The sequence below is a fragment of the Lates calcarifer genome, linkage group LG10 (genome assembly GCF_001640805.2).
Source record: "Lates calcarifer isolate ASB-BC8 linkage group LG10, TLL_Latcal_v3, whole genome shotgun sequence".
In the NCBI taxonomy this organism is placed as follows: Eukaryota; Metazoa; Chordata; class Actinopteri; family Centropomidae; genus Lates; species Lates calcarifer.
In genome coordinates, this window is record NC_066842.1 from 22,633,961 (window position 1) to 22,661,591 (window position 27,631).

The 27,631-nt window shown below is 41.0% G+C and overlaps 1 protein-coding gene across 2 annotated transcripts in view; it reads left to right on the top strand.

The window, feature by feature from the left end:
- The window catches only part of necab2 (N-terminal EF-hand calcium binding protein 2), a 115,339-nt gene that overhangs the window by 4,581 nt on the left and 83,127 nt on the right, over positions 1 to 27,631 (top strand). For both annotated transcript variants that reach the window (XM_018703590.2, XM_018703591.2), the window contains exon 2: positions 815 to 839. In XM_018703590.2, the coding sequence (XP_018559106.1) occupies positions 815 to 839 (25 nt within the window). The remainder of the gene's footprint in view (positions 1 to 814; positions 840 to 27,631) is intronic.

A 27,631-nucleotide genomic window follows, 5' to 3' on the forward strand; every position in this document is an offset into this window, starting at 1 on the left:
ATGTGTCTCCTCAGCTGAAACTTCCTCATCATTGTAACAGTTGGATCAGCTTCAGTCTCAAAATACTGCATTTTGCCTGTCGAAACATTTGATGTAGCTTTTTATTTATTTTGTTACATTTCTTCCATAACCTCTCAACCAAAACGGATACACTGATGTTCAGCATCCTGTGTGACAGTTGTAGTTTTTACCTCTAGAACAACTGTGAGAATAGAAAACTAGTTTAGTTTGAGGTGGATACCATGACATTACATTGTTTTATTTTCCAGAATGAGGATGAAGATTCCTCATCTTTTTCAAAATTCAAGATTTGGACACTTTTTAGTCAAATAATAATTAGTTAGCATTCTCTGCTGGGCAAATGACTGTATGTAGTGGTGTAATTTTTCAAAAACTACAGTACAGTATGTGTCTTTGATGTTTCTTTTCTTTGGTTTCTTGTTACTTCTTGGCTAGCTTTAGATTAAAACAGCTTTTGTCACTGTTTGCTAATTTTATTAAACCACTTGAAATCTTCTAATCATACTTCTCAAATCAAACACTTTTGGCCAAATCGGAAATGTGCCATTAATGTGATCAAATATGAGCACAGCTCTGGGTTTTTTATATTTGTGTGTCCACACCATGTACATACTGCTGAGTCACTAAATAGTAACTTTTCCAAACAATGGTTTAGAATTAAACAAATGTTGTAACCTGCCCAATTCACTGGTTTTCACAGACTGGAAGTGTAATCCTTTCTTCGTACCTCCAGAAGCTCATTTCTGATACCTTCATGTATGCTAACTGCACTTCTCTCACTTTGTGTTCACAGATATTCAGAAGAGCTGACAAAGATGGTGAGTGAATTCATTGACTGTCTTAAGTTCTCTCTACAGACGTGGAGAGAAAAAATGTCTGAAAATGCCTAAACTGTTAGTTCTCAATATGTATTTGTTGAAAATTATCCATTATAGAGCTATTCGAGATATACTCCGATCAGCTACAACATTAAAACCATTCACAGGTGAAGTGAATAACATTAATCCTTTCTTTGCAATACAATGTTCTGCTCGGAACCCTTGGGGCCTGATATTGATCTGGATGTTATTTTGATACATGCCACCCAATTTAACATTATTGTAGACCAAGCACACCTCCCCATGGCAAACACACTCCCGAATGGCAGGGGCCTCCCCTAGCAGGACGGTGCTCCCTCCGCACCACAAAGACTGCTCAGAAATGGCTCGAGGAACACGACAAACAGTCCAAGGTGTTGACCTGGGCTCCAAATCCCCCAGATCCAAATCTGGTTGAACATCTGTGGAATGCATCAGAACAAGCCAGATGTTGGAGGCCCCACCCTGCAACCCACAGGACCAAAAGGATCTGCTGCCAATATCCCAGGGCCAGACACCACAGGACACCCTCAGAGGTGCCTGAAGGGTCAGAGCTGTTTTAGCAACACAAGGGGGGCCAGTGCAATATTATGCAAGTGGTTTTAATGTTGTGGCTGATTGGTGTATTATGTATGTATGTATATGGTTGTAAAATTATATATGTTGATGCTATGCAGTACTCTTAATGTCAGTTAAGAGATCTCACATAGGAAAATGTATTTGCTATTTCCTAATGAAAGTCTGCACTTACTTGAATGGAAAAAGGGTTCAGCCCATATGTTTCTTGATTGTCTGTCTGTATCCATATACAAATTATAATTTCTAAACATTTTTATAGACCCTCTTATTGGTGATATTTTTACCACTCACACACAAGTATGACGAATGACATTGACAATGGTTGCATTCCATTTAGGGGTTTCTGGGCCCAGGTATTGTGCACACTGGTATAACTAGACTTGATGCAACGAAACAGAGTTCTTTTTTTAACAATGACAAATCAAAATGTCCACTGTCAGAAAGGCTTATCAGTAAAAAAAACAACTTAAGAAGATTGTTCAGCTTTGGCAGATGTGTATATACTCTATATACTCTAGTTCAGTGCTGTTTTCATACAGTTTGCATCTCCAGTTTTGCTTCCAGGGGCAAGAAAAACAAACAAAAAAAAATCATAAGAAGTAAAATCTACCAAGAACCTTTTTATGAACTGTTTTGGTCTCGTTGGGTTAGTTTTCAGACAGATGATTGTCTCTCAATACAGAGGGTGAGATTTGTTGTTTCTGAAGCCTTTTGCTAGCAGGAATCTACTGAGTGATAAGCCCTGTCTGTCTTCTGTCTGAGCTGCTGCTGCAGTGTGCTGTATTTTTAGCATGTTGGGACATTAAAGTGTTTTCAAAAAGGAAAGTTTATATTACTGTGTAGCTGTGCCAGTTTGTTTAGACCCTCTGGCATCCCATGTACTGCTGCTTTCTCTTCATCTTCATCTTCTCCATATCTCTATCCCTCCTTTCCCTTTATATATCTCATCCTGCTCTATCCATCGTTCCTCTTTCTCATCCTCTCCCTCTTCACCTCTTTTATCCTATCACTGTGTCGTTGACAAAAAAGAATTTGACTAATGAGGAAACAGCCCAAAAAGCTTTGCTTTCATAGCAGCCAGATGGCCATTTGCTCTTCCAGTGTGTGTGTGTGTGTGTGTGTGTGTGTGTGTGTGTGTGTCTTCTATCCAAGCTTATCACTCTTTTGCCTTCTCTCCAGCTCCCAAAATGTATCTCTGTAAAGAAGATATCTGTTCACATTAATGCACACCACCATGGTGGTTTATTTAGTCATTGCTTAGTCATCTGTTTGAGCCTTGTGTCATTAGTTGTTAGCTCTGTGTCTGTGTGTGTGTGTGTGTGTGTGTGTAATAGACATTGCGTAAAATTCATTTATCAACTGAAGTTGTAGACCAGCGAACATAAACAATTTTTACAGATGATTTAACCGTTGACATCAGTGTGGTAAATGACATTCTTATCTTGCCTGGGGTTACTCTGAGAGATGGCTGTGCCTTTACAACAGACTGTGGCATCAGCTGTCAACGTTTTAAATGCTTGCGCTACCTAATTACCAACCACTCAGATGCGGAAAGTCAGTTAAAAACATAACATCATTTACATTTTCATTTCACGCCAATCTCATCCTGAGCAAAGACCAGTTTTACCAACGATAAAGCAGCTCTCTCTCCATCACAAACAAGGGGATTGGGATTGTGTGCAACAGTCTCTTGCAGTGTTTCAACAACTCCATCGCTGTTAGAAACACACACATCTGCAAACTGTCTTTAAAGAGACCAGTATGAGTGCAGTTGGGTGAGGGGCTACAGAGAGAGTGAGAGTCAGTGAGGAACAAAGAGAGGAGAAGAGGGAGCGATGGTTATAATAGAGAATTGTAGTTATTTGATGTATAGAATGCAGGGTGGAAAGAAGGAACCAGCAAGCACAAGCTGAAGAAGGGCTATTTTTATCCTCCTCCTCTCTCCTGGGAGAAGACCGGGGAACTGTTTTAATGAGTGAGAGAGATAGAGAGAGAGAGAGAGAAGGGAGATGCTAACGGGGAGTGGAGAGAATTGTTAAAAAAGAAAAGAAGGTGCATGGAGGGAGAGACTGGCAGAAGGAAAGGCAGGAGGGGGCAGAGTCTAAAAGGGAGAGGAGGCAGAGAACAGAGAGAGAAAAAAGAGCAGGGTGAGGAGAGGAAGAGGAGCGAGGGAACAAGAGAGTATTGTATATCTGACAGCGGGGCAGTAATTGATGTTTAATTGGCCAAGCTCTGTCTTTACATTCATGGCACAGATTTCAGGGCCGGCCCCTCCTGCCCCTGAGCTGCTGAAACAGCAAACCAGGGAGAGTGTGTGTGTGTGTGTGTGCGCGCGCGCGTGTGTGTGTGTGTGTGTGTGTGCATTAGTGTATGTGCATTATGCATTTTCCTCTACTGCAAATACAAGTATGCACTAGTGAGCATTTTTTATGTGTTAGTGTTTAATATAAGCATCAGTGCATCAGTATGCCTGACCCTATTTGCATGTATACAGTATGTATGCGTGTGTGTGCATGTCTATATTCCATGAGTGGTTTTTGTGATTATCATGGCTGACTGTAAGCCATTGTTATGCAGCTGCTGAAGTGCTCCCGCAGCCAATAATTCTTTGAAATAGTTGCATCATTTTATAGCACTTCGTTTACTCTTCGCACTTGCAGCAGCACCTCTAATATGACACAGTCCATTGAGCCGCTGCAGTTTGAAACTTAATCTTTGCCAGTAAAATGGAAACATTATGAAGTAACAACTCAGGGTACTATTTTAATTGCATATTTTCTGTGCTGACTGAATGGACTCATTTACACTTCTAAAAATGAACTCAAACTGAATTCAATCTTGAATCCTTATTGTCACAAAACTTAAACTTGTGCACCATTCATTTGTAATGAATACCTGTGTTCAAATGTGACCTGAAAAAACAGAATGCACCTACATTAACAGGTTACCTGTTACCAGGTTACCTTTAACAGGTTACCTGTTACCAGGTTACCTGTTAAATTATAAGAAAATAAATATAAAATAATCCCCTATTGCATATTTTGTGTCATGCTGATAATTTAAGATGTGATGGCCAGGAAACTGCATTTCATTTTTTCCCCTTGAATGGACCATTGATTTTTTACATTAAAATACAAAATGATCAACACTGGAAATAATAATAATAATGATTATTTTCTTAGTAACTGATAATATTGAGTTTCCCACTAAGCCATGACACTGAACCAGCAGAAACAATCAGGCTCCAAACCTGGCTCACCTGAAGAGAATGCAGCCTTCTTCAGTATTATTAGCTATACCTGTGCTTTTCCTGTCATAACATCTCAAATGTCTGTCATGAAGAACGACTATTCTTTTTACAAACCTTTACAAAAGAAAAGCCTTTCTTTAAAGGCCCACCACACCCACACAGATGTTAGCAGTTATTGTGGTTAATTAGACCTCTGCTAGAGTTGTGCATAATGATGCAGTGAGTTATGTAAGGTCACCAAACTCAGTGCACAGGTTAGGTAGGTGTATGACATTTTGGCATGTCAGTATGAAATGCACAGGTGTAAATAATACAACTACTGATGGTTGCTTCAGTTTCAGGGTAATAAAAACACATGAGAAGTGGTGGATGGAAATGCTTACAGTCATGAATTACAGGTACCCTCGAACAGAGTGGAGTCATCATTACTGCACCTGTGCTTTTCCTGCTGTATGACAAGTTAAAATAGCTGCTCTGAAAAAGGTCTGTTTACCATATACAGCAGTGCACTATATTTACTTTTTATTTGAGTTTCTGGTCCATTACTGTCAGATTTATACAATGCTCTTAAAAGTTCCCACAGTGGAAATGATAAGGGTAGTTTCAGTGGCATGTACACTGCTTTCTACCAACAATCCCATCATGCAATTTATGGCTTATCATTGATGCTGAAATTAGTGGTGATGCAAAGTGACAGTGATTCATAAGTGTCAAAAATGTCAATTTACTCCTCACTATGACTACTGAATATCTGTTAAATAGGAAGGAGTGAGTGAGTGAGTGAGGCAAGGAGAGGTCTAATGGAGAAATATGTGAAAACACTTGTGTAGTCAAACCATGGGTATGTAAGGCCTTTCCCTTGGCCTTTGCACACCTGATCTAATAAAGGAAAAAATATTGTCTTGACACTTTGGACTTTAATGATGGATAGAGAGACACTAGCAGGGACACACAGAGAAACGCTGTATCTGTGTTGTAATCAGTTAGTGGGTAGGTTTTCTCTCTCTCTCTCTCTCTCTTGCTTCTTGACTTGTGACTCATCAGCCATCTGCTAATTATCGTCACAGTCTTTGACATAAAGACAGAAAGCAGACGGAGTTTAGGGAGGCTTGTTGATCCACGCTGTCACGACTAGACAGAATTACAACATTACAGCTAAAAGCAAATCGGAGGGTGCAGACTCCATCTCAATGTGGCCAAACAGAGCTCATCACTTTTACATTAATGAAACAGACGTCCTACTTTTATTTGCTACTTTGTCTCAAGATGTGTTTTTTTTGTTTGTTTTTTTTGTTTTTTTGTGTTAAGTTCCACATGTCAGACCACCTGTCTCTCCTCTCTGTCTTGTCTTCTTGTCTGTCTCCGGTTTTCTGCTTTTTCTCTCTTCTTCTCTGCCATACTATCTTAGCTCAAATTTAAACAAGCAACCAAGGAAGAAATGTAAATGTTGAGAAAAGAGTGAGATTTTTTTCCCCCTCCTCAGTTTTATCTGGGATACCTGACACATTACATTTACCTCCATGAAAGCTGAAATTCCTTTGTGTTGATTTGGTACATCAGGGGGTATACATGAAATCACCCAAATCAGACCTGTGAGTCATTTTTGTCCAAGTTATATCTCACCTCAGTATTCAGTTTTACTTATTAACAGCTTCTCTGTGCTGTTTAATGATCATGTTTGTGAAGTATTTGCACCCTGCTATACAGATAATATATCAAGGTCATATGTTCGTAGGGTCCTATGTTCCCCAGCTCTATATTGCACATAATGAGGACCTGAAAAAGATGTTTCCCACCTGTGTATCTGCTTAATATGACATGGACTGTTATGGGAGTTTTCTGTTCCCTAGCACTGCCGTTTGGCCCTCAGAGTAATAGACCCTACACTGAGGGAACTTATCAAATGGCTATGGCTTAGGGTTGTTGTGTTTATGTAGCTATTTTGAAGCCTTGTTCTAATAAAAAGTGGCTTATGAAATCTTGGAACAGGACAAATTTGACAATAATAATGTGTAACAGAATATGGAACTGGGGAACTTAAGACCCTGGGAACATAGCCTTGTGAAAAGTCACTATGCCACCAAACATCTAGCACCACATTTCGCAAAGTTTGTGCCAAAGGAGATAAGTTCCAAAGTTTAATCAGTGTTGAGTTTTATTTACCAGTTCCTCTCTCAGGTACTCATCCCTTTTCTTCCTGGTTGTCATATACAGATAATTCTAATATTTGCACAGGATCATTTTCTTCATCATGAGGTTAGCTGTATTAACTAAAGAGATTTGTGTCACACCTGCAAAGCTTTTACAGGAGAACACAGATGAATGACACAGACAGGACTATGGAGGCAAATATCAGCAAGACTGGAGGGAAATTAATGATAAGTAATGATCAAACAGACCAAAACAAAATGAAGAAAGAGGAGAGTAGTTTTAAAAAAAGAGAAATAAAACATGCTGTTAAGAAAATGAAATCTAAGAGACTGAAGGGTGTAACTGTCAAAGGAGTGCTAAAATGAATAAGTGAGGTGATGGAGGAGGAGGAGGATGTAGATTTGGATGAAGAGAAAGCTCACTACATCACCATCAACAGAAAGAATGAGAAAGAGAGAAAAGCATGACATAAATCAGTGGAGAAAGACAAACGGACGAGTGGCAGACACGAGGGAGAGACAGGAGTAAGAGATGAGGTGGTGCAGACAGACAGTATGATGGGTCCATACGGGAGCATTTAGTTCATGATTTATTCAACAGGAGCCAGCTGATTCATGGTGCACAGGTCTTAAAAAGAGGCTGGATTACATCTCTGTCAACTGTCTGTTTCCCAAACTGATGGTTGAAGTGTGTTTTTTTTTTTTTCTCAGGACTTTTAAAATTCAAACAGTTTGATATTTTAGGATATATGCTTATTCAATTCATCAGCAAGAGCTGGATGTGGAGAGTGATATTCCTGTCAGTCTGAAGCTATAGAGAGCCAAAGTCATGACATCTGGGTGGGCCTCAGTTCCATTCACTTCAGTGACTCAATGTAATCTCCTATTCAACACTTGTTTCATTGGTCTTTGTGTTCCTTGGGATTTTTTCTCACATTCTAAGACACAGTCTACTACAGCACTAGCTATCAGAGACTGATTTTAACAAAGTTAATCAACAATTTATTTTTTATCTTCATCATTGTAATGTGTTTATTAATACTCTCTGCTAAATGAATTCTTTCAGTGTTCTTGTTCAGTCAGTGTTCAAGTTTAGCCTGAAAATGGCATCGATTAAACAACAGTCTTAGTTCACTTTTCAAAAAAAACTACTGTACTTATCTGAACATATCAAGGGAGTCACATTACACACTGTTGTGAAAGGCTTCCATGGATTTACATTTTATAATCACAGTGGGAGGTTTTCTTATTCTGGGACAAAACCAGAAGACCAGCAATTTTGCCTCAGTGCTCTATAGCCAGGAGTTGGCTAACTTAGTCCAAAGTTTATAAAATCTACTCTCCCCATAAAACTGCAATTTGAATGAAATTTCATCACATTGATTTAACACATGGTTTAACTTTCCATTAATTGGCAGACAATCCTTTTGTAAGCCAGTGATTCACTCAGCCTCCAGCCATCAGATATGGAGCCATGTCAGGCTGTGTGTAGGTTTTCAGACAGACGGACCTCGTATCAACCAGCTGGTTCCTCGGTTTGTGTCCTGTTAGTGTAAGCAAGTTCATCTAACACTCATAGCTCTCACATGTTAAACTATTGACCCATGAAGTATGTAGTTCAACTATCAGTGGGAAACCACGCAGAACACCCTGTTTGAGACCTGGACAGAAACATGAGTTTCTGATACTGTAGATGTGAAAGTTTAATATTTAAGCCAAGCTCTGAGGGGAATTCACTTTGGTTCATAAAATTGGGATTTCAAAACTGGGATTTTGTTGCTGTCCTTTGAAAACCATGTATGTCTAAAAGAAGCTTTTCATGTACTAAGAGAAACAGCTGTTTTCAGCTTTGTGACAAGCTGTTTTTTTTTTTTTTTTTTTTTTTGGATAATCTATTGGGTTTTTAAATGGTTATATTGTCTGTAGTACGATAATTCCTTTAACCCATAAAGTCCATAAGTGATACAATATCTGCTGTGAAAACTTTTCAAAATGACTGACTGTCTTGCTTGCATAGTAGCAAACATAGTTACTATGGTTACCTGCTTGCTTTATTGCCATGCATACCTGAACAATCCTGTACAATATTTTTATAGTCTGTGGTGAGACTGACTTTTGATTTGAAAAACCTCAAATATGGTGCACAGCACTCAAATCATCAAACTTACCAATTATGCATGCACATTAAGTCTCCATCTGGTAACATTAGTGGGAAGGATTTGACTGTGAACAGTAAAACATTCTGATCGTCTGCTGATAGGCGCTGCAGCTCGTCAGTCAGCCAGTCAGTCAGAATGGTGTCATGTGTATCTAATTACCTGCAGTCTTTAATCACTGACACTGCTGCTAACAAGCCCCAGAGTGCCACACACGCTGAGGAAGACAGGCGAGAGAGGAGAGAGGGAAGTTCTGTCTGAAGACCTGTCAGGAAGCAAAAACACAGAGGAAAATGTTTAAAAAAAAAAAAGAAAAAAAGAAAAAGAAAAAAAGATTTAAAAAAAGATTTTAAAAAAGATTCTTGTAGAACACAAGAAACAAGTATACTTATTTCTTGGAAAAATCAAAAACAATCAATGTTGTTATTGTCAGCTGCCCATTTAGTGTTATGTTTAACAGTTATGTCATTATAAGCACTGAAACTTGAGTGTAAGGCTAGGCACACTAAGCCACCTAAATCTGAAAATGCCATTAACATCTTTCTCATTGTTGACAGCTGAACCGATATGCTGCCTGCTGCGCCAATGTAAACAGTTATTCCTGCACAGCTGCACCTGAGTACTGTCATTCTCCATACTGGCATTCAAAATTGAGTGATTGCGAGGAAGTCAGAAGCAATAGCAAGTTATCTTCTGCCATGCTCATCTCAGTATCTCAGTGTGTGCTGGCTGGAGGGTTGTGGACGGGAACTGGTTCACAAATTGCTTAATTAAAACTCTGTATGGTGCTGGAACATTGAACTCATATTCAGTCTGCTTACTGTGCTGGACTCCAACACAGTGAAAGACAAATAAAGACACAGAATCTTAAAGTCTCTTTCTCTTGCTGTCCCAGTCAAGTTGAACCTAAGACAGGTGATTGGGATAGGTTTGATGTTATTTAGCAAATAATGCAACTCTCCTGTTGAGGAATGCAGTGCTGTGACTATCCATCCATCCATTATCCATACCGCTTATCTGTTAAGGGTTGCGGGGGTGCTGGAGCCTAAGTGCTGTGACAATTAATTTTTTTATTTTTATATTATTGGGAACAAAGTCACAGGCTTTCTCCAAATCCACAAAACACATGTAGAATGGTGGTCAAACTCCCAAGACCCCCTCAGTGCTCCTGCAAGGGTAAAGAGCTGGTCCACTGTTCCACAGCCAGGATGGAATCTGCATTGTTCTTCCTGAATCTGAGGTTCAACAGTCGGTCAGATCCTCCTGTCCAGCTCCCTGGCTCAAACTTTCTCAGGTAGGCTGAGCAGTGCGATGCCCGATGATTGGAGCACACCCTCCGGTCCCCCTTTTTGAAAATTGGAACCACCATCCCCGAGCTGCACTCTACTGGTACTGTCCCTGACCCCTATGCGACACTGAAAAGACATGTCAGCCATGACAGCCCCACAATATCCAGAGTCCTCAGCATCTCAGGGCGAATCTCATCCACGCACGGCTCCTTGCCACCGGGGTGCTGACCACCTCAGCAACCTCTGCCAGGAATATTGATGAGGCCTTCCCCAAGTCTTCAAACTCTGCCTCACCTACAGAGGACGTCTTGGTCGGGGTCAGGAGTTCCTCAAAATGCTCTTTCCACCGCTCGATGATATCCCCAGTCCAGGTCAGCAGTTCTCCTCCCAGGCTGAACACAGCCTGAGCCAAGCCCTGCTCTCCCTTACTCCTCCCACACCAGAGTTTTTGCTTCATTGATTACAGAAGCTGCAGCTCCTCTGGCCCCCCTCTGCTGCTTCAGGAGACCTCTTGGCCATCCAGGCACTCCTCCTTCAGCCTGACAGCTTCCATCACCGTTGGTGTCCACCAACAGATTCTCCAGCAACCATCTGTCCACAGCTCCTAGCTGCTGCCTCTGCAGTGGATACTTTGAACATGGTCCATTTGGACTCCATGTCCACAACCTCTCTCAGGATGCGTGAGACACGGACTGGGGCCTCTGCCAGATGTTCCCCGTTCACCTCTATTACACGTTTGGGTTTGCCAGGTCTGTCTGGCAAACTTCCCAGCCATCTGATCCAACTCACTACCAGATGGTGATCAGCTGACAGCTCTGCTCCTCTCCTCACCTGAGTGTTGTTCATTGATCATCCCATTCTGGGTGTTCTGGTACCAAGTACATTATGAACCACCTTATGTTTGAATATGACCACGTGGGCCCACCACCTGTGGGGATGGGCATTTTGGGTGGGTGTCTTGCAGGCCGGGTGGTAGGCAAGGGCAGGGTCCCAGGGAAGGAACCTGCGGCAGGTGGATCAGTACCAACAAGATGTAGTTGGGCTCACCTCTACATATAGCACAAGTTCACATATACACACACACAACCTGACATCAGGATCAGTGGACACTACACTGACTTACATTCATTTCTTGGAGACTAACTCTTACTTTTACCATAGCTCCCACTTGCCTAACCCTAGCCCATACCTTAACCTTAATGGAAACCTAACCTTACCCTAACCATACAATATGTCTTCACCTTAAAATGTAATGATTTATGTTATGGAGACTTGCTTTTTCTCCCCACAAGGAAGACAAGCCCCTCTAAGCACATTTGTAAACACATTTAGGACCCTACAACATGAGGAATGCCTAGAGCACACACAAACACACACATTCATGAGGTGAAAACTATGTCAGCCCAGCTGTTGAGGCTGGTAATCACCTCTGCAGGCCATTCTTAAAATGCACAAATTAACTTCTGCAGTGCTCCAACCAGAGTTGCCACAGGTCTGAAGTATAACATGCAGGATGTGATAGAATATTTGTTCTTTGTCTATCTAATCTACTCTTGTCCATTCTGCATATTTTCCCATTCACAGCCTGACATGTGGCTACATGTATGCAGATGATATTCTAGTGGTATGATAGGAAGAAACTGAAAATGTCTCCTGACACTCCTCTGCACTATATGCAGTATACAGGTACTACTAAGCCCTGAACAAACAGATGACCCTGGTTAAGAAGATCAATATTATTCTCTGTTTTTGATTCTGTTACACTTAAATAATTTCTTATCAGTAACTGCTAGTTTAGAAAATATTAGCAGGTGAAGACTTAAAACTTGTGAGAAACATAGAAATGTTAAAAATGCTCAGTTTTGTGGTGATTATAGTGCACTCTAAGAAACGATGGTTAACACTGTATTGTGTCCCACTGAGCAAGGATGTGAGTGAATTTTTTGCTGCAGCATGATCTAAAATGAGCATATCAGAAAGGATATTTTGGAAGATAGGCTTTCTTGCCGAGAGTTAGAGGAGAAGGTTAATACCAATCTTGTGTATGTATGGTAAATATAAACCTAAGCCAGCAGGTGAATCGCTTAAGTTAGCATAAAGAGCATGTCACTCTTCATGAAGCCTCAGTTCTGTCTTTTCATCATTTTGGTTTGCGTAAAGTATTAATTAGTGACATTCAGAAATGTTAGTAGGTGGATCTTGTTACCTTTGGACAGAGCCAGGCTAGCTGTTTACTCTGGTTACCCAGTCTTTATGCTAAGCTAAGCTAACCATCACCTGGTACCTGTAGTTTCAAATTTGTCATGCAAACATTAGTCTTCTCATCTAACTTTTGGCAAGAAAGCAAGTGTATTTCCCAATGTCAAACTCTTCCTCTGAATCTGCAGTGATCAAAGACAGTGACTTTAATTTGTTCATATGCTGTTTCTACAAAATGAGACATTTTTAGCAACAGGATAAAATATCTAGATACTTAACTTTGCACAGTCTCCTGTGGTTTTCAGTAGCAAACAGAACACTGTAGCAGGAGGTCTAAATGAGTGGTGCAGCAGTGATGTGATGTGAAGGAAACAGCGGATTGAAAAGTAAAAAGGATTCTGTGCAGGTCCCTTTGGTGGCCTGCAGAAGAAAGACCGAGGGAGGGAGGAGACCTGTGGGGATTGAAGACTCTTTGTTCACCGTCTTGGTCGTCTGGATTTGGATCAAAGGCTGAGAGTTAAGACGCCCTTTGAAGACGTTTGCCTCACCTGACGCTTTCTGCCCTCAGCTGGGTCAGGATCAATCCCCCCTTCTCTGGGTTCATTCACTTGGAATATTCGTTATGGAATCAAAACTGCAGGATCACAGAGCTGGAATGGAAGCCTTTAGAAACAAAATTGTAATAGAAGTGGATAAAAGAGGAGGATGGTTGGATTTGGGCACAACATTTTGAAATTAGTCTCATATACTATAAGAATAAAATATAATCGAAATCTTTTGTGCAGCTATTTTGATTTTAAAAGATGGATTATTTCCTTCTCCTTCATCTTTCTTTCTTTTCCTCCCTTCATCTCTTTCCTCCCTTTTCTGTTCTAACCCCCCCCTCAGTGTGAGCTGCACTGAGGCTTTTTAAACTGGGCCTCGGGGCTCGCGTGGCAGGACTCCCTGGTCGAACCACATTTGGCAGCAGAGCTGAAACAAAGCTGAGCTGCCTGTGGGAGGAGTGGGCGTTTGGCAACCTCACCCCTCTATCCATTCTCTTTTTCTTTCTCCTCCATGTCGCTCTTTACTGCATCCCCCTTCTCCACCCTTTCTTTTCCAACTCGTCCCTCGAGCTCCCCTTTAGTGTCTTTCGGGCATCTCTACCTGTACTTGACTGTCCACTCCCCTCTCTTCTTTCAGTTAGCGTAACCCTCAGCTCCCCTGGCATGCCTGTGTGATTGTGTCTGTTCAAGCCTAGCTTTCCTCTCTCCATCCTTCCTTCATCTCCTGATCTCCTCTCACAGTGTGTGACAGAGATGTAACTTAGGAAAGGAAAGACAGACTACACCAACAAGCCTCTAAACTCGTCTGAGCTTGTCTAAAACCATGGATTGTGTTTTGGCATTTTAACCAAAAAGCACATCTCTTGGCTATCATTGTCATCACACAATTAACTCCTAAGTGCAGGAAATGCATTTGCATCATCAGATTAACCTTTTTCACCACCTGTTTTCAACCTTTGGAATCACTTCTATTGAACCTGCACACAGGTCTTGAGCAATCATCGGGCCATTGATTGATTGTTATGAGAAAGGAAAAGATTTAAACCAAAGGCCATGGAAATTATGAGCCTAAACAAGTCATCAGGAACAAAGCAAAGCCTTTAATCAGTCCAACCAGATTCTCTACTTAAGTGCCGGAGGTGTGAGAGGCAATCATTGATTCACTGATGTGACCTTTTCAACCACTCTCTCAAACACACACATTCATACACAGGCACACAAAGATCCTCTTGAGAATCTGAACAAACAAACAGTGATGAGATCAGAGCTGTATTGTGGCCTGAACAGATTACACCCAGTGATTGTTTGTGCTGTGGTGTCTATGTGGGTGTGTGTGTATGTACACAGGGGGAAATTTGGAATGGGAGGCATGTAGTAAAGTGTATTATGACATTTTTATTGGATAATTGAAAAGAAGCTGACAGTCACTTGGCTGCATGTGTAGAGTAAAAGTTGCTGATCACCCAGTGTCAATAAGGGAACTGAAGCTCTCATTCATGGAAAACATTTTAACATGTTTAATTAATATCAGTTATAAAGACTGCATTCAATTACAACTCCCAGCGCCAAGGTCCTAATATTGTGCAAATGAGCCAACACTAATGGGATTAGTCATTAATCGGAAGGTCAGTGGTTCGATCCCCAGCTCCTCCAGTCCGCGTGCTGAAGTATCCACGGGCAACATACTGAACTCCAAATTGCCCCCAATGCATCACTGGTGTGTGAATGGGTGTGTGCTCAATGTATAGAACAAGCACTGTATGAATGTGTGTGTGACTGGGTGAATGTGACCCGTGGTGTAAAGCACTTTGAGTGGTCCACTGGAAAAGGCCAATGTAAGTGCAGTCCATTTACCGCTTACAACTTCAAATGTGGTGAAAAAGGTCTGTGGTCTGTTTCCAGTGTACCACTAATGTATACATTACTCTGGGCTCTAGTAAGGTAGAAGCAAAGGTTTTTAATGTCTTGTTACACAAAATGTCATGATAAGGTGTGATATGCGGGCGGCGTGGGTTCTGGGTTTGAACCTGTTGGCTGGCTGGATCTTTTCTGTGTGGAGTTTGCATGTTCTCCTTGTGCCTGTGTGGGTTTCCTCCACTGACTCCTGCTACTTCCTGCTTCCTCCCACAAAGCTATACAGGTTAATTGGTGACTCTAAATTGCCTATGGCTGTGAATGTGAGTTGTTTGTCTTCATATGTCACCCCTGTGATAGACTGTCAGCCTGTCCAAGATGTGTCCCGCCTCTCACCCATTGTCAGCTGGGATAGGCTCAGCACCTTCACGATCTTCAAAAGCACAAGCAATATACAACTAATGGTTGGCTGGAAGTTGTGATACAACGTCTGTGATGTGACACCTTTGGGTGTTTCAGAAATACAATTAAACTTTTTATCCATTTTACAAGTATTTAGGCCATTAGCCATGGGCCGGTTACCCTTTTTAAGGTATACCATAGTCACAGGTGCCGGATTCATATCAGAGTTGGGGGTATAGGCCAGTCTACCCATACTGAGCAGCAAATCCATTTTTGAATATTTGGAGCTCTATGCACGGCTCTCTTCTGAGCTCACACACCTGTAGCTGCTGCGGGAGGCCGTGCAACATGGCGCACAGATGATGGGGGAGAGGAGTGGCTTACCGCCTGCCTCTGCGGGACATCTCATCTCATTTGGCTTTCACCACTTTATAGCTATTTTTGATTTCATATCCCAGATTTCAGCCAAAACCCTGTTAAATGTGTAGTTAAAATTATTTTTACACTCTACCAGGTATATTTCCATATTGGGAGACCTCTCCAGCGATAAATTGACACAGAGACATGTGTGTCTTGCTATTCTGGCTGTTGACGGTCCCCCTGGCTACACAGTGTCCTCTTTGGTTTAATGAATATTTAAATAATCCTCTTGTTTAATGTTTGCCTGCTTCATTTAACCTAATGTCATAGAGTGGACGGGAATGATTGATACAGTTATGCGACTCATGAAGAATGTGGGTTAGGATTGTAAAGTGTGTGTGTGTGTGGGGGGGGGGCTACTTCCGGCGCCCTTGACCGTGGTTTGAAAAAAGTCAAGGTTTCAAAACCTCTAATATTTTCCGTCATATCGCTCCTACGGTATAAGCCGCCGCCTCCGTCCCGTTAAATGACTCCGCCAAGACAAAAAAGCACAGGCGCACCTGGGGTCGTGTGCAGCGCGGATTAATACGACCCCTCCCTCTCCGGTTCAGGCAGGAAGGTGCCCAGGTAAAAAAAAAAAAAAAAAAAAAAGTGGACGGCCACCCGACCAGCCGGATTGCAAGATGTGCTTGCAAAGACTGGCTGCAAAAGGAGGCAATACTTCAAATCTGATTTCGCATCTACAGAAGCACCAACCCAGCACTGTGCCAAATTCAAGGTAACACTGTCCTGAAATGAACGTATGCAATAGCCACGAGAGTTAGCATGTCTAGCTACGGCAGATAACAGTTAACTAGCTAACATCAGCTTGTTTCCCCTCTTACGCTACGAAGTTCAAAATCACACACACGACACTTTTTAAAAACAGCCTGCTGGCTTTCTGGTGTTTTGTGACTGTGTTGCACTGAGCGTGAGTGTCGCGCATGTGACCCAGGTAGACCTGTTCAATGAAGGACCCGGCATTTCAAACTAACTCATTTTAGAGCTGGGCAATACGGCGATACCATGAAACCATGATATTTTTGCTTAAGGTTATCATACCGTCAGAATCTAAACACCGGCCCATGCCTGTTGTCTATGGTTAGCGACACTTGCTATTGATTGGTCCTGGCAAAGTATTGACCCCTGCTTAACAGGAATCAGTTAGCATGGACTTTGTGCCCTTTATATTGGTAGCCACGTAAACTTCTCTAAAATTACACTAAAACCCACATTCATGTTTGAAATCTTGTTTTGCTCATCTGTTTCACATTCTTATACATCTTTCTAATTATCTGATCAGTTATCACACAAAAATAGAGTTCTATTCTCCCACCCTATATCCACACCCCTGGTGCAGTTTACTGCAATTTTTAGACTTGTGAGATTAGAAGCCAAATGAAATGGCAGTTCAGTCTTATCAGGCTAACTGTGCATAACACAAACTACACTGAAACAAAAGTCTGTGAAGTGTGAAAGTCTGTGTCTTAGTGTGTTCATCATTACACTATATTTTTTTGTAATGCCACTGTTCATTTAACATGTTGCACATACATTCAGTGTGGTGTGGATTTTGTTGGAGAGACTAATTAGGCATGTGATATCTGAATCTGAATTCTGTGTGTGTATAGCAGAGGAACTACCTGCCACACTACTTGAAAAGTGAGGTGCCTCAGTCTCAGTGTTGGGGTTTCCATGGTGAACGCAGTTTCAGCAGATGATTGGCAGTGTTGATGATCAGAAGCAAAGCTGCTCAGTGTTTGTTCTTCTGTGAGCTTCATATTGGGAGAGAATCAAGCAGTGGCTGCTAATTCCTGACTTTTTCTCTCTTAATGAGCAACGGTTGGGAGCTGCCACTCAGGCGAGGTTGTGTGTACTCTGATTAGCATCTGTGCACACCGTGTATGTGTATTATCAGGAGAGTGGGGGTCTTCTGTTATGAGCCTGAAAACACCAGGGGCACTTAAGACATGACATTTACACGCCACATAATTAACACCGTGGCCTTGGTGGGTGTGTCTGAATGTGTGTGTGTGTGTGTCATGTGCATAATAACTCTGCTTAAAGGTCTCTTAGGGAATCAAGCAGGCTGGAGTTGACTCAAACAGTGACTGCATGTATTTGTGCTTTCCAAACTTTGTATTATATGCACTGTTATGTGAGATTGATAAACCTCTAGAACTGAAGTGAACTGAACCTGCTGATATTACTGTATGTTCATCACTAAGTGTTCAAGCCTCATGATGCATTTAGAAGAGCATAGTTGTACTTCATCTTAACACAGCCTAGAGCCACTGCACATAAAGGTAAAAATTAGGTGTCTGTGATAAAGCCCTGACTGAGCAGTTTACCTCTGCTCAGATCAAGGCTACAGTAACCCTAGTTACAACTCAGTTGCCCCTGGTTACAGCATCCCTCTGTTTTCCTCCCATGAGGCCATATGGACTGCTGTTTCCATGACGCCAAAATTTGTGAGAGAAATGTCTCAACATTTAGTGGATGGATTACCATGAAATTTGGTACAGACATCCATACCCTCCTTAGGATGAACTGCATTAATTTTGGTGATCCCTTAATTTTCCATCTGGCGCCATCATCAGGTAAAATTTAAATTTGTCCAATACTTTGTTTTATTAGCACGCTAACATAAGATAATGAATGTGGTAAATATTATACATGCTAAACATCATGTTGTTAGCATGTTGAAATTAGCATTTACCTCAAAATACTGCTGCACTGCTGTGCGTAAGTGCAGCCCCATAGAGCTGCCAGCTCTAGTCTTGTTTAAGAAAAATGCCAAATGTGTTGGTTCCACATTTACAAATATGTGGACTTGGACTTTTTTTTAAATTATGTATTATAATAAACTCCTTTTCAGTCCTTTTTAGTGTACAGTGCATGGTGCCAGCTGACCCATGTGACAGTTATGGCGCTGCCTTACCAAACAGAGTAGTTCAACAGTGCACAGCAGTCTGCCACATATTTACCATCACTTTCACCACTGATTTTAGTGTGTGATCTAGTAGTTTTTATTCAATATTTGCTTCCCTCTACACCTGCAGCTATGCCTCTGCTGACATATCACAGCTGCTCCTGTATTACTGACACACTTCACTGATTTACTGTTGAGTTAGATTTAATATTCACCTCACAGCTGGCATCTAGTACAACATCTGTTAGACATAGACCCACGTCACGTCACCAGGAGAATTGTTTTGCAGCTTGTGCTGCCATTCAGCCTGAGAGAAATTATTTTTAAAATTGTAACTGCAGCGTGGCTCTGTGGTTTGCAGCGTCGCACAACAGCAAGAACAACCTGAGACCAGGTCTTCCCTGTATGGAGCTGGTATCAGTTTGCTTAAGATTTTGTTTTTTCAACACATAGAGGTCAGACCTTGAATGAGGTTTAATTTCAGTGTGTTAGCAGTGATGGCCGACCCATTGTGTTTCTCTCCCTTCAGCGCCAATGCATGCATATCCTGCAGTCCCCAGTGACTATAACCAGGAAGAAGCACATGAAAATGAATAGATTTGAATTATTTCAGTGAGACACTATGGGACATTTTCATGCAAATACTTGATATAGAAAAAAAGGATCATCTGACATCATTCGTTTTCACTTCAACCAGGGACTAAAATCAGCATAGTGGCTATCCCTACACATCACCCCGTCTCTGTATCTTGTATTTAAATCACAGTGTTACCAAGATGGAAAGACAAAAAGACTCGTTTTAGTTAAAGAAATTCCTTTTCAGCTGACAGATCAGCTCATATAAATCCAGTCGCAACAACATGTTTCATCCTCTGCTGTTGATTTGCGGCTATGATAAACTCTTATTGGTGTCCCTGTGTAGATGCATTGAATAGTGTAGAGGTGGCAGTATACACAGCACTATCCATGTCTCCTGGTCCTTACTGACACTCGTCAGTAACACGTTTATTAAAGAATGGATTGGCTCCTGAGGGCAGGTTGACAAAAGCATAGTCCAAATTGGCATGAGGAAAGTGATATCTGGGACTGCTGTAGGGATCAAATGAATGTGCTGAAGCATTGCTGTTATCCAGTTCAATCTTAATGTACTTCACTGTTAAAGCATGAAACAGCTGATGGTATCTGTGAGTCCCAGTGTCCAATAGAAATTCTTAAGAGTTGCTGTCAGTGTAAAGTTGCATTAGCCATTTTATTTCTATCAAGCTGTTTCTGATATTTATGGAGGGCTACCACAGCTGCTTTAGTGTCATCCACGCTGTTGAAAGTGTGTGTGTGTGTGTGTGTGTGTGTGCCTTGTTAACTGTCTGCCTCCAAGCCTCTCATCTTCCTTCAGCCCATTGGCTTTGCTTCCTGTCTGAAAGTGAATAAAGGCAAACTTTTAACCTTCTCCTGCAGCTCTCCTCTTCTCCTTTATGAGGATGCTGCCTTCCATGGCAGAGAAAGAGAAGGGGAAGATGGGGTGAAAACATAATTGAAACATTTTAATCCCCTGTGGAAATAAAAATGAGTGTTTTTCATTAGCAGTTTTGTGTGAGGATTGAGTCAGTGGGTAGGTTAAGGCAGGAGGGAGGATAGAAAGACGAAGGGAATGTTGAGGAGTGTTCAGTGGAAGGCAGGGGGAGAAGAAGGCCTGGAGAACAGGGGACGGGGGGAAGCAAACAGTGATTAAAAACCCACAAGCACACACACACACACACATACAAACACACACCTAATTCACTCTCATTCTCCTCTATTTTATCATGTCCTGATTCCTCCTCGTTTTCTCTGTCAGTTTTTTCCTCACATTCAGTTGAACTCCCTGAGCCTCTTCCCTTCCCTCTCTATCCTCCACTCTTTTTTCCCCTGCCTGTCTAACGTTTCTACAGCTCTATTAATCATTACTCAGAGTACAAGTATTGGTCATGTCTAACTCTTTGTAAACTAAACTGGTAGATATAGCAGTTGTGGTGTGCTTTCTGTCATCCCAAACATCTGGTTAGATTCTGGTAAAATGTCTCATCTGACACCTTCTGACTCTGACCAAAGCCTAGACTGTTGAGCTGACAAGCTGCAGCCATTAATGAGGAGGTTCATGTGACTTATTCACATTTTCCAATTATTTTCCTCAGGAGCCGACAGAGACTAAAAAGGCAGCTTAAAGATCATGAATATGAATTTAAGAAATGTTGAGATAGAAAGCGAGTCATGGTTTACATAGCAGCCAGCTCATGCTTTGTAAGTATTTATTGACCATCCATTACTAACCTAGCATAACATTTGCCCTAGTGACTGGCAACAGCACAGTGAGGACGGAACTTCAGGGTGTACAGTTCCTAAAACTTTGAACAAAACCAGGTGTTTCCTGAATTTATGCTGGGGCTAACATTAGTAAGCCAGGTAAAAACATGTGAATAAGCTTTGGAGTTACAGGGAGAAACATTTCTTCTTAATGGTGTAGGCTAACCAGTCCTGTGCCAAGATAAGAGAATGAATGCAGAGAGACTGGACTGATATCAACCTTCAAAGACACAGAACAAAACTGTTAAATTAACAGTGTATTACTAGGATTAGTAACCATAATATAAGCACAAATATTAATTTGTGATCCTTTCCACTACTTGTCACTGAGAAAAAAAATGTTCACATTACTCGAGCCACTTATCCCCAGTGGGACTGATTTCCTTGTCATTATGGACAATAAGTCATAGCATCTCCTTGCTCATATCTTTATGCCTTGGTTTCAGTAAAAGAAGATATGTTGATGCTTGTAACGAGAACAAATCAATCCATGCATCAACACAATATGGACATCTTCCCCCGGCAAGCTCGTTAATCTGTGAGCCACCAGGGCGCCATGTGATAACATTAACAACAAAGAGGGTCGACATGACACGCAGAAATGACCTCGTTTAGCTCGCTGATGTTCTATTATCTTCCATTAAACGCCATCACGCTGCATTAAAAAAGCACCGTTGTGGGCAATGGTAGTCAATTACTGGCTGGTGAAGTAGCATATCTGGCTGTAACAGGAACCATAAAACACTGTTTGTGCAAATGAGGGCTCCCCACAGGGCTGATTGAAGCAGGAGAGGCTGCCAAAGGGTTTCAGATGGTAGGATCCGCCGTGAAGACAGGTACCTGAATGCATCATCCTCAGTAGTGTGCTGACACTGTTATTATGTGCCATCACCTAGGATTACTCATCATTAGGATATACCCATATATGCCTATAAACCACATACACATCATCTTCACGCCGTTATACCCATTGTGTTGTGTGCAGTCACCCTCCTCTAATAATAACATTATTATGTACAGCCAGCAGATTGATGATGATTACATATCATTCCACTCTCTGCTGAGACAGAAAATAGATAAGAGTGACTGATGATCATCTACTGTGGCTCATCTCTTCATCCAGACCGACAGTCAGCATACTGTTTACACCAGGGAACTGTCTGTCACCAAGGAGATGGAGAGAGAATCATATCCTTCCCATTAAGACAAATTGTGACCCACATCTTTGTTATTATTAAAAATTAGGAAGACTGATAGTTTAGCTCCTCGCAAAGCAGCTTGTTCTGTTTAGACACACCGCTCTTTGCATGATGAATTTTAACTGCGTATCTTTCTGGATATTTGAATGTTGCTGGATTTAAAAGACCACAGTGATTGTCATGCATGTGTCACTGTTGCTCATTAACTACAAATTGATTTACTGTGTTGAACTGCAGAAAAAAATTCAAGAACCTCAGACAGATTTTTATTGTCAAGAGTTGCAGTAAAGTAGTTGTCAGGATGCCCAAAATGTATAGCAGTGTTTCCCCTGCACTGACCTCACTATAAACCATCACTGAGAGGTTTTCAGGTTGATTTCAGTACTATACTCAGTTCTCACAACTTGCAGAGACTTGAAGTCTGTAGATTAATTTTCTTCAGTGGTTACCTCTCCAACATTTAGTTACTTTGATCATATGTCAAAGTTGCAACATAATTGCTTAAAAAACAAACAAACAAACAAAACAAAAAACGAATGACTCTGTGTGCAGGGGCCATTTTATTCTCTTTGATAGAGCCTTCAAATGGTCATATGTCTCAGACTTGGAAATTAGCTAATAAACAACACCCTTTTAATGAAAGAACCAAAAAAAAAACAAAAAAAAAAACATGATCCTGGTGTCCATGATTGGTAATTAGTGGTATTTTGCAACAACATAGCTTGTAAATGTAGTGTTTTTCAGCAGGTAACACTAAAGTTAGAAGGTAGAATTTTTCTCTGAACCTAAGTGGAAGGTTTTCTAAGTGGAGAACAGAGGGCATCCTAATGACCTAGGGCTTTAAGACACTCATCATGTGATTGCAGCATCCCAGGTTTGAGTCCATGCTGAGGACGTTTGTTGCATTTCTTCTTCTCCTTTCTCTCCTCATCCCTCTGTGACTGTACGAATGAAAAACTGCACTACTATGGAACAATGGGTAACCAATTTAAAAAATAATAATAAAAGGCAAAAACATTTTCACTGCGATACAGTATCTTTGTGATAGAGTAAGTTGTAAGTCCATGCAAGCTCATTTACATTGTGAACTAACATGAAAGGAAACCAAATACCTGGAAGGTAGGAAACTTAAAGCCTGTGCTGCCCTTAAGACAACTGGATTAATTTTAGTTAAAGAGCTAAAATATGCAAAACTATTAATATGGTCCCTTAAAATCCCCACAGTGATTATGGAACAGTACTGTTGATCCAACTCAACTCTAAAGTGGAGGAACAGTAGTTCAGGACCTCTGAATCATTCAAGCTTGTCACCTACAAAAGCAAGAAAGAAAGGTGCAAAATATGTTTTCCTCTTACAAGCACAGTATGGCCGTGAGCCATGAGAAGAAAAGCAATTGCCCTTTTTTATTTTTTATTAATGACTATTCATAATTTCAATCAATTAGATTCATCTCACATTTCATTTTAGGAATGTTAATCAAGGTTTCACATTCTCAGGTTGAGAATGAATACAGTAAAACCCTTAAAGTCAGTAACTGTTGTCTATAGATAGTGTGTTCACCCTTTTAGTCTAATAGAGTTGATGACCCAGTTTCCATAGCAGTGGCATGATTTTATACTGCTGCCATGTTACCTGGTTTCAGGGTTTACTTCTGATCCAGAATAAGCACGGCTGGCTTGTGTGAGAACTTTTTAAATGAACAGCTGTACTAGAGTCTCAGATGGAGCTTTCGTTGTCTCCTGATATTCATCTAATTCCTGACACACGATTGTTGCCAAATGGTTTGGCTTCACGTCATCAGATTTTGTTGTGTTAATCACAGATACTGAACAGCCTTGTGTGTTACTGTGAATGAGAACATCTGTTTATGTTTATTGTGGAATCAGAGCAATTAATAGTGGTGTGATACATTAATCCAGTGTCTTGCTCAAGGACACTCTTAGAGCAGATGCTGGCCAACAGGAAGATCCTGCTGCCCCGAGTTAACAGCTGAAGAAGCTGATTGGTCGGAAAGTAAGACACTGCTGTTACTGTTTCTTTGAATCAGTGTTCCTTGAGGGAGTACTTGAAGTGAGATGCTAAATAATTCTCTCTGTGTGTGTGTGTGTGTGTGTGTGTGTGTGTGGTGTGTGTGTGTGTGTGTGTGTGTGTGTTCCAGGTAGGCTGTTATGATGGATAGGGAGAAAGGACAGGAGTTGACAGCTCAGTGAGAATCACTCCTGTTCCTCATCTATCAGATGAAACAGCTCACTGGCAGCCACACACACACACACACACACACACACACATGCACACACACTTTCTTTGCCTAAGGGTTGCTGGTAAGAATTATTTGCAAAAGTGAGAGCATTTAGACAGAAACACATCTCTACCTCTCAAAGAATGTGATAGTGTCTGTAGAAGTCATGAAGAGAGAGAGAAAGAAAAGATTGAGAAAGACAGAAAATTGTTAAATCAAGAGGATTGGAAGTGTAGAAGCAAGAGAGAAAGATAACAGGAGAGAAATTACTGAGGAAAAAGAAAGAAACCATGAAATGGGAAAAGAAGCAGAAGTGTGTGTGTTAATGGTGTACAGAGAGAGAAAGCGATGGTTTCCTGAGCCAGAAAGGAGGGTCAATTCCCCTCTTCTTGTTGCTATGACAACCCATAATGTAGCGCCCCAAAAATAATGATAAACAGCAAGTAAGACACACACAGAGAGGAGAGACAGTCTCTCTTCCTCCTCGGTGTGTGTGCTGCTGTATGCAGGATGTGGAGCCCAGCAGGAAGAAGGAAGTGCTAATTGCTTCTCTTTAGTCTGCAGTGAGAAAAGAGCGAGCAGTTAGCGCAGTAGGTCCACCACTCTGACCGTCCACTCACTCTCTTTCTTTATGTTTTTCTCTCTCTCCCTCACACACACCACGTACTGAAGCTCTGTATCACCAAATATCTCATGTAGTAAATCCTGACATCTCTACCCCAGAGTAATCACCCTCAACCCTTTCATACTGTTCTGATGGTGGAGAAGACGTGGCCTCCCTCTGTGCTGGTCAAACAGAGGCATCACTCACTGATGCAAAAATACTGTTGTTGTTCCAGATCAGGGATTAGTCTCTACCCCAGTGAGGAGGGAGGAGGAGGGAGGAGGAGGGAAGCTCAACTGAAGCCTGGAGCCTCAACTAGTAGAGCTAGTTTGGACCAGGGAGTTGGGCCACATTAAGACCCAAAATAGCTTTAAAGTTCAAAGGAGTCCCAGACAGACAGACCTGAGTCCAAAACAGACCTGAATATTATTAGACCTCATACAAAATGCCCAAATAGTGAGAGGATGTTTTTCAAGCACTGCACTCTCTGTGTTGCTTCTCATCTTTCTAGATGGAATAAAATGGGACCCTACCTCATCTGATTAGAGTAACAGATACTGGTGAGAGTATGTTCTACAATTCAGCAAGTCCAGGTTCAGTAATCCAAAAGTTGAAAAGCACATTAGACACCAAAACACTGGACATCTGTTTGTAATACCATGAAAAAGGATTTGATAACTTTCAATGGCAGTAATGGAAGTACTCTACTAGGAGTTTAAACATGCACGTTTGATTGATGTATTGCATCGTGTTGAGCCAGGTTCACCTTTTTAGTTGGGTGTCCCTGTGTTTATTTATTCATTTAGATTTACTCTTTGCAGTAACATCCACACTGTGCCAGCACAGCGTTCTCATTGAAATGATACTGTGTTGTTTGGTAGTGCTGGCTAAAAACAAATTAACTCATCGTTTTGTACTAAATCTTTTTTTGATATTCAGGGTCTGCACTGGAATAAACTGCTTCCAGAAATTACCCCCACTCTGAGACTGACACTGATAGAAGCTCTCACCATCTCCAGCACACTCAGCATTATAATGTTACTGCTGTGATCAAAATCAAAACATTACAAAGTTTTATAAACTCACTCCTGTGACAAAGAGTAGCTTGCTAGCTAGCAGTGCTCATTGTTGTGTATGACCCACACGTGGAGGTATTATAAGACCTAGGGATCCAGATATAATACATTAATGGAGCCACACTGTTTGAGGCTGTAACATTGATTGTTGATCTGTTTTCTTATTTCTGCTATTGTTATGATAGAACATAGATGATAGATATGATAGCAATGTGTATGCATGTAGACAGGCACAATGCCCAATATATTTAGAGTTCCAAACCCTGCATGTTTTTGCTATAGGGCTAATGTAGGTTTGATTGTAGCCTTACTGATGCAGAGGAATTCCTAGCTTGTGGTTCATGTACTATCGAATGCAGCTATGTGCACATTGTCAAAGTGAAATAAGTGGGAAGTAAAAATTGATTTACAAATCATTTGTTCATTTTAAAAAATGATTAGAAGAGAAGAATTTCAAATCAGATCATTCATACACGCCATAGAGACATGAAGTGAGTGGAAAGACCAAAGGCAGCTGCACTCAGTTTAATTTGACAGTGACTTTTATGCCGGTTGGTTGCTCTCTCATTTTTTTTTCAACTTAATCAATCACGCTCTCAACAAGCATAGAAACCTGTCAGGTTTACAAAGGTGAGTCAAATTCTGAATTACTCTTGAATCAATTGAGTGCTGTTAGACAGCCTGGAAAAGACAGGGTCATCAGTGGCATTTTCACCACCTGTAATTTGCAGTGCTACAGATTGCCCTTATGTAGATCTGCCTTTTTTATTGATTGGCTGAACAAAGGGGGATTTAGTTGCATGATTTCCTTTGTGGTATTTTCAAAATGAGGAACTTTGATGAAAGAAGAGGTTTGAAAATGTCAGCCTTTCTGTCGCTCCGCCTTGGGGCGTCATAATGACACCCCAATGACATTACAAGGAAATGAAGCAGGGTTTCATTCACTCAGGGTAATGTGGGGGGAAGATTTGTTTTTGCCCTTGCCCATGCAATATAATTTATAATAAAGATTAATAATATATTAATAGTTTATAATTTATTAACAAAATAGTAATATTTATCCACATGGACACAAAAAAATTGTATTTGTTAAAAACAACTCTCACTACTCAACAACTCAATCCTTTTCCAGAGCAGCGTGTTGTATAAGAGTAGACTGTCAGTAAAAGTGAGTAAATATACCATTAAACTATTATCTCTCTGAAGAGGTCTGAGTCACATGGGACTTGTAAAAAACAGATAACAAAAAACAGCCCTTGCTCTGATTTGTTACACTCTTTCATTGTATGCTAAATTGCTTTCTCTCCAAGAGTGAGATGAGACAACTGATACCTGTCTGTATGATAAACATGAAGCCACCACCAGTTAGTTTACTTAGAATAACGACTGGAAACAGGGAAACAGCACACCTGGCTCTGATCTGAAGGTAACAAAATCCACTTACCATCATCTGTAAAGCTCACTGGTGAACATGATTCACCCCACACATAATACAAAACGTGTTAGTCTATGATAGAGATGTACAGAGATGGCATTATT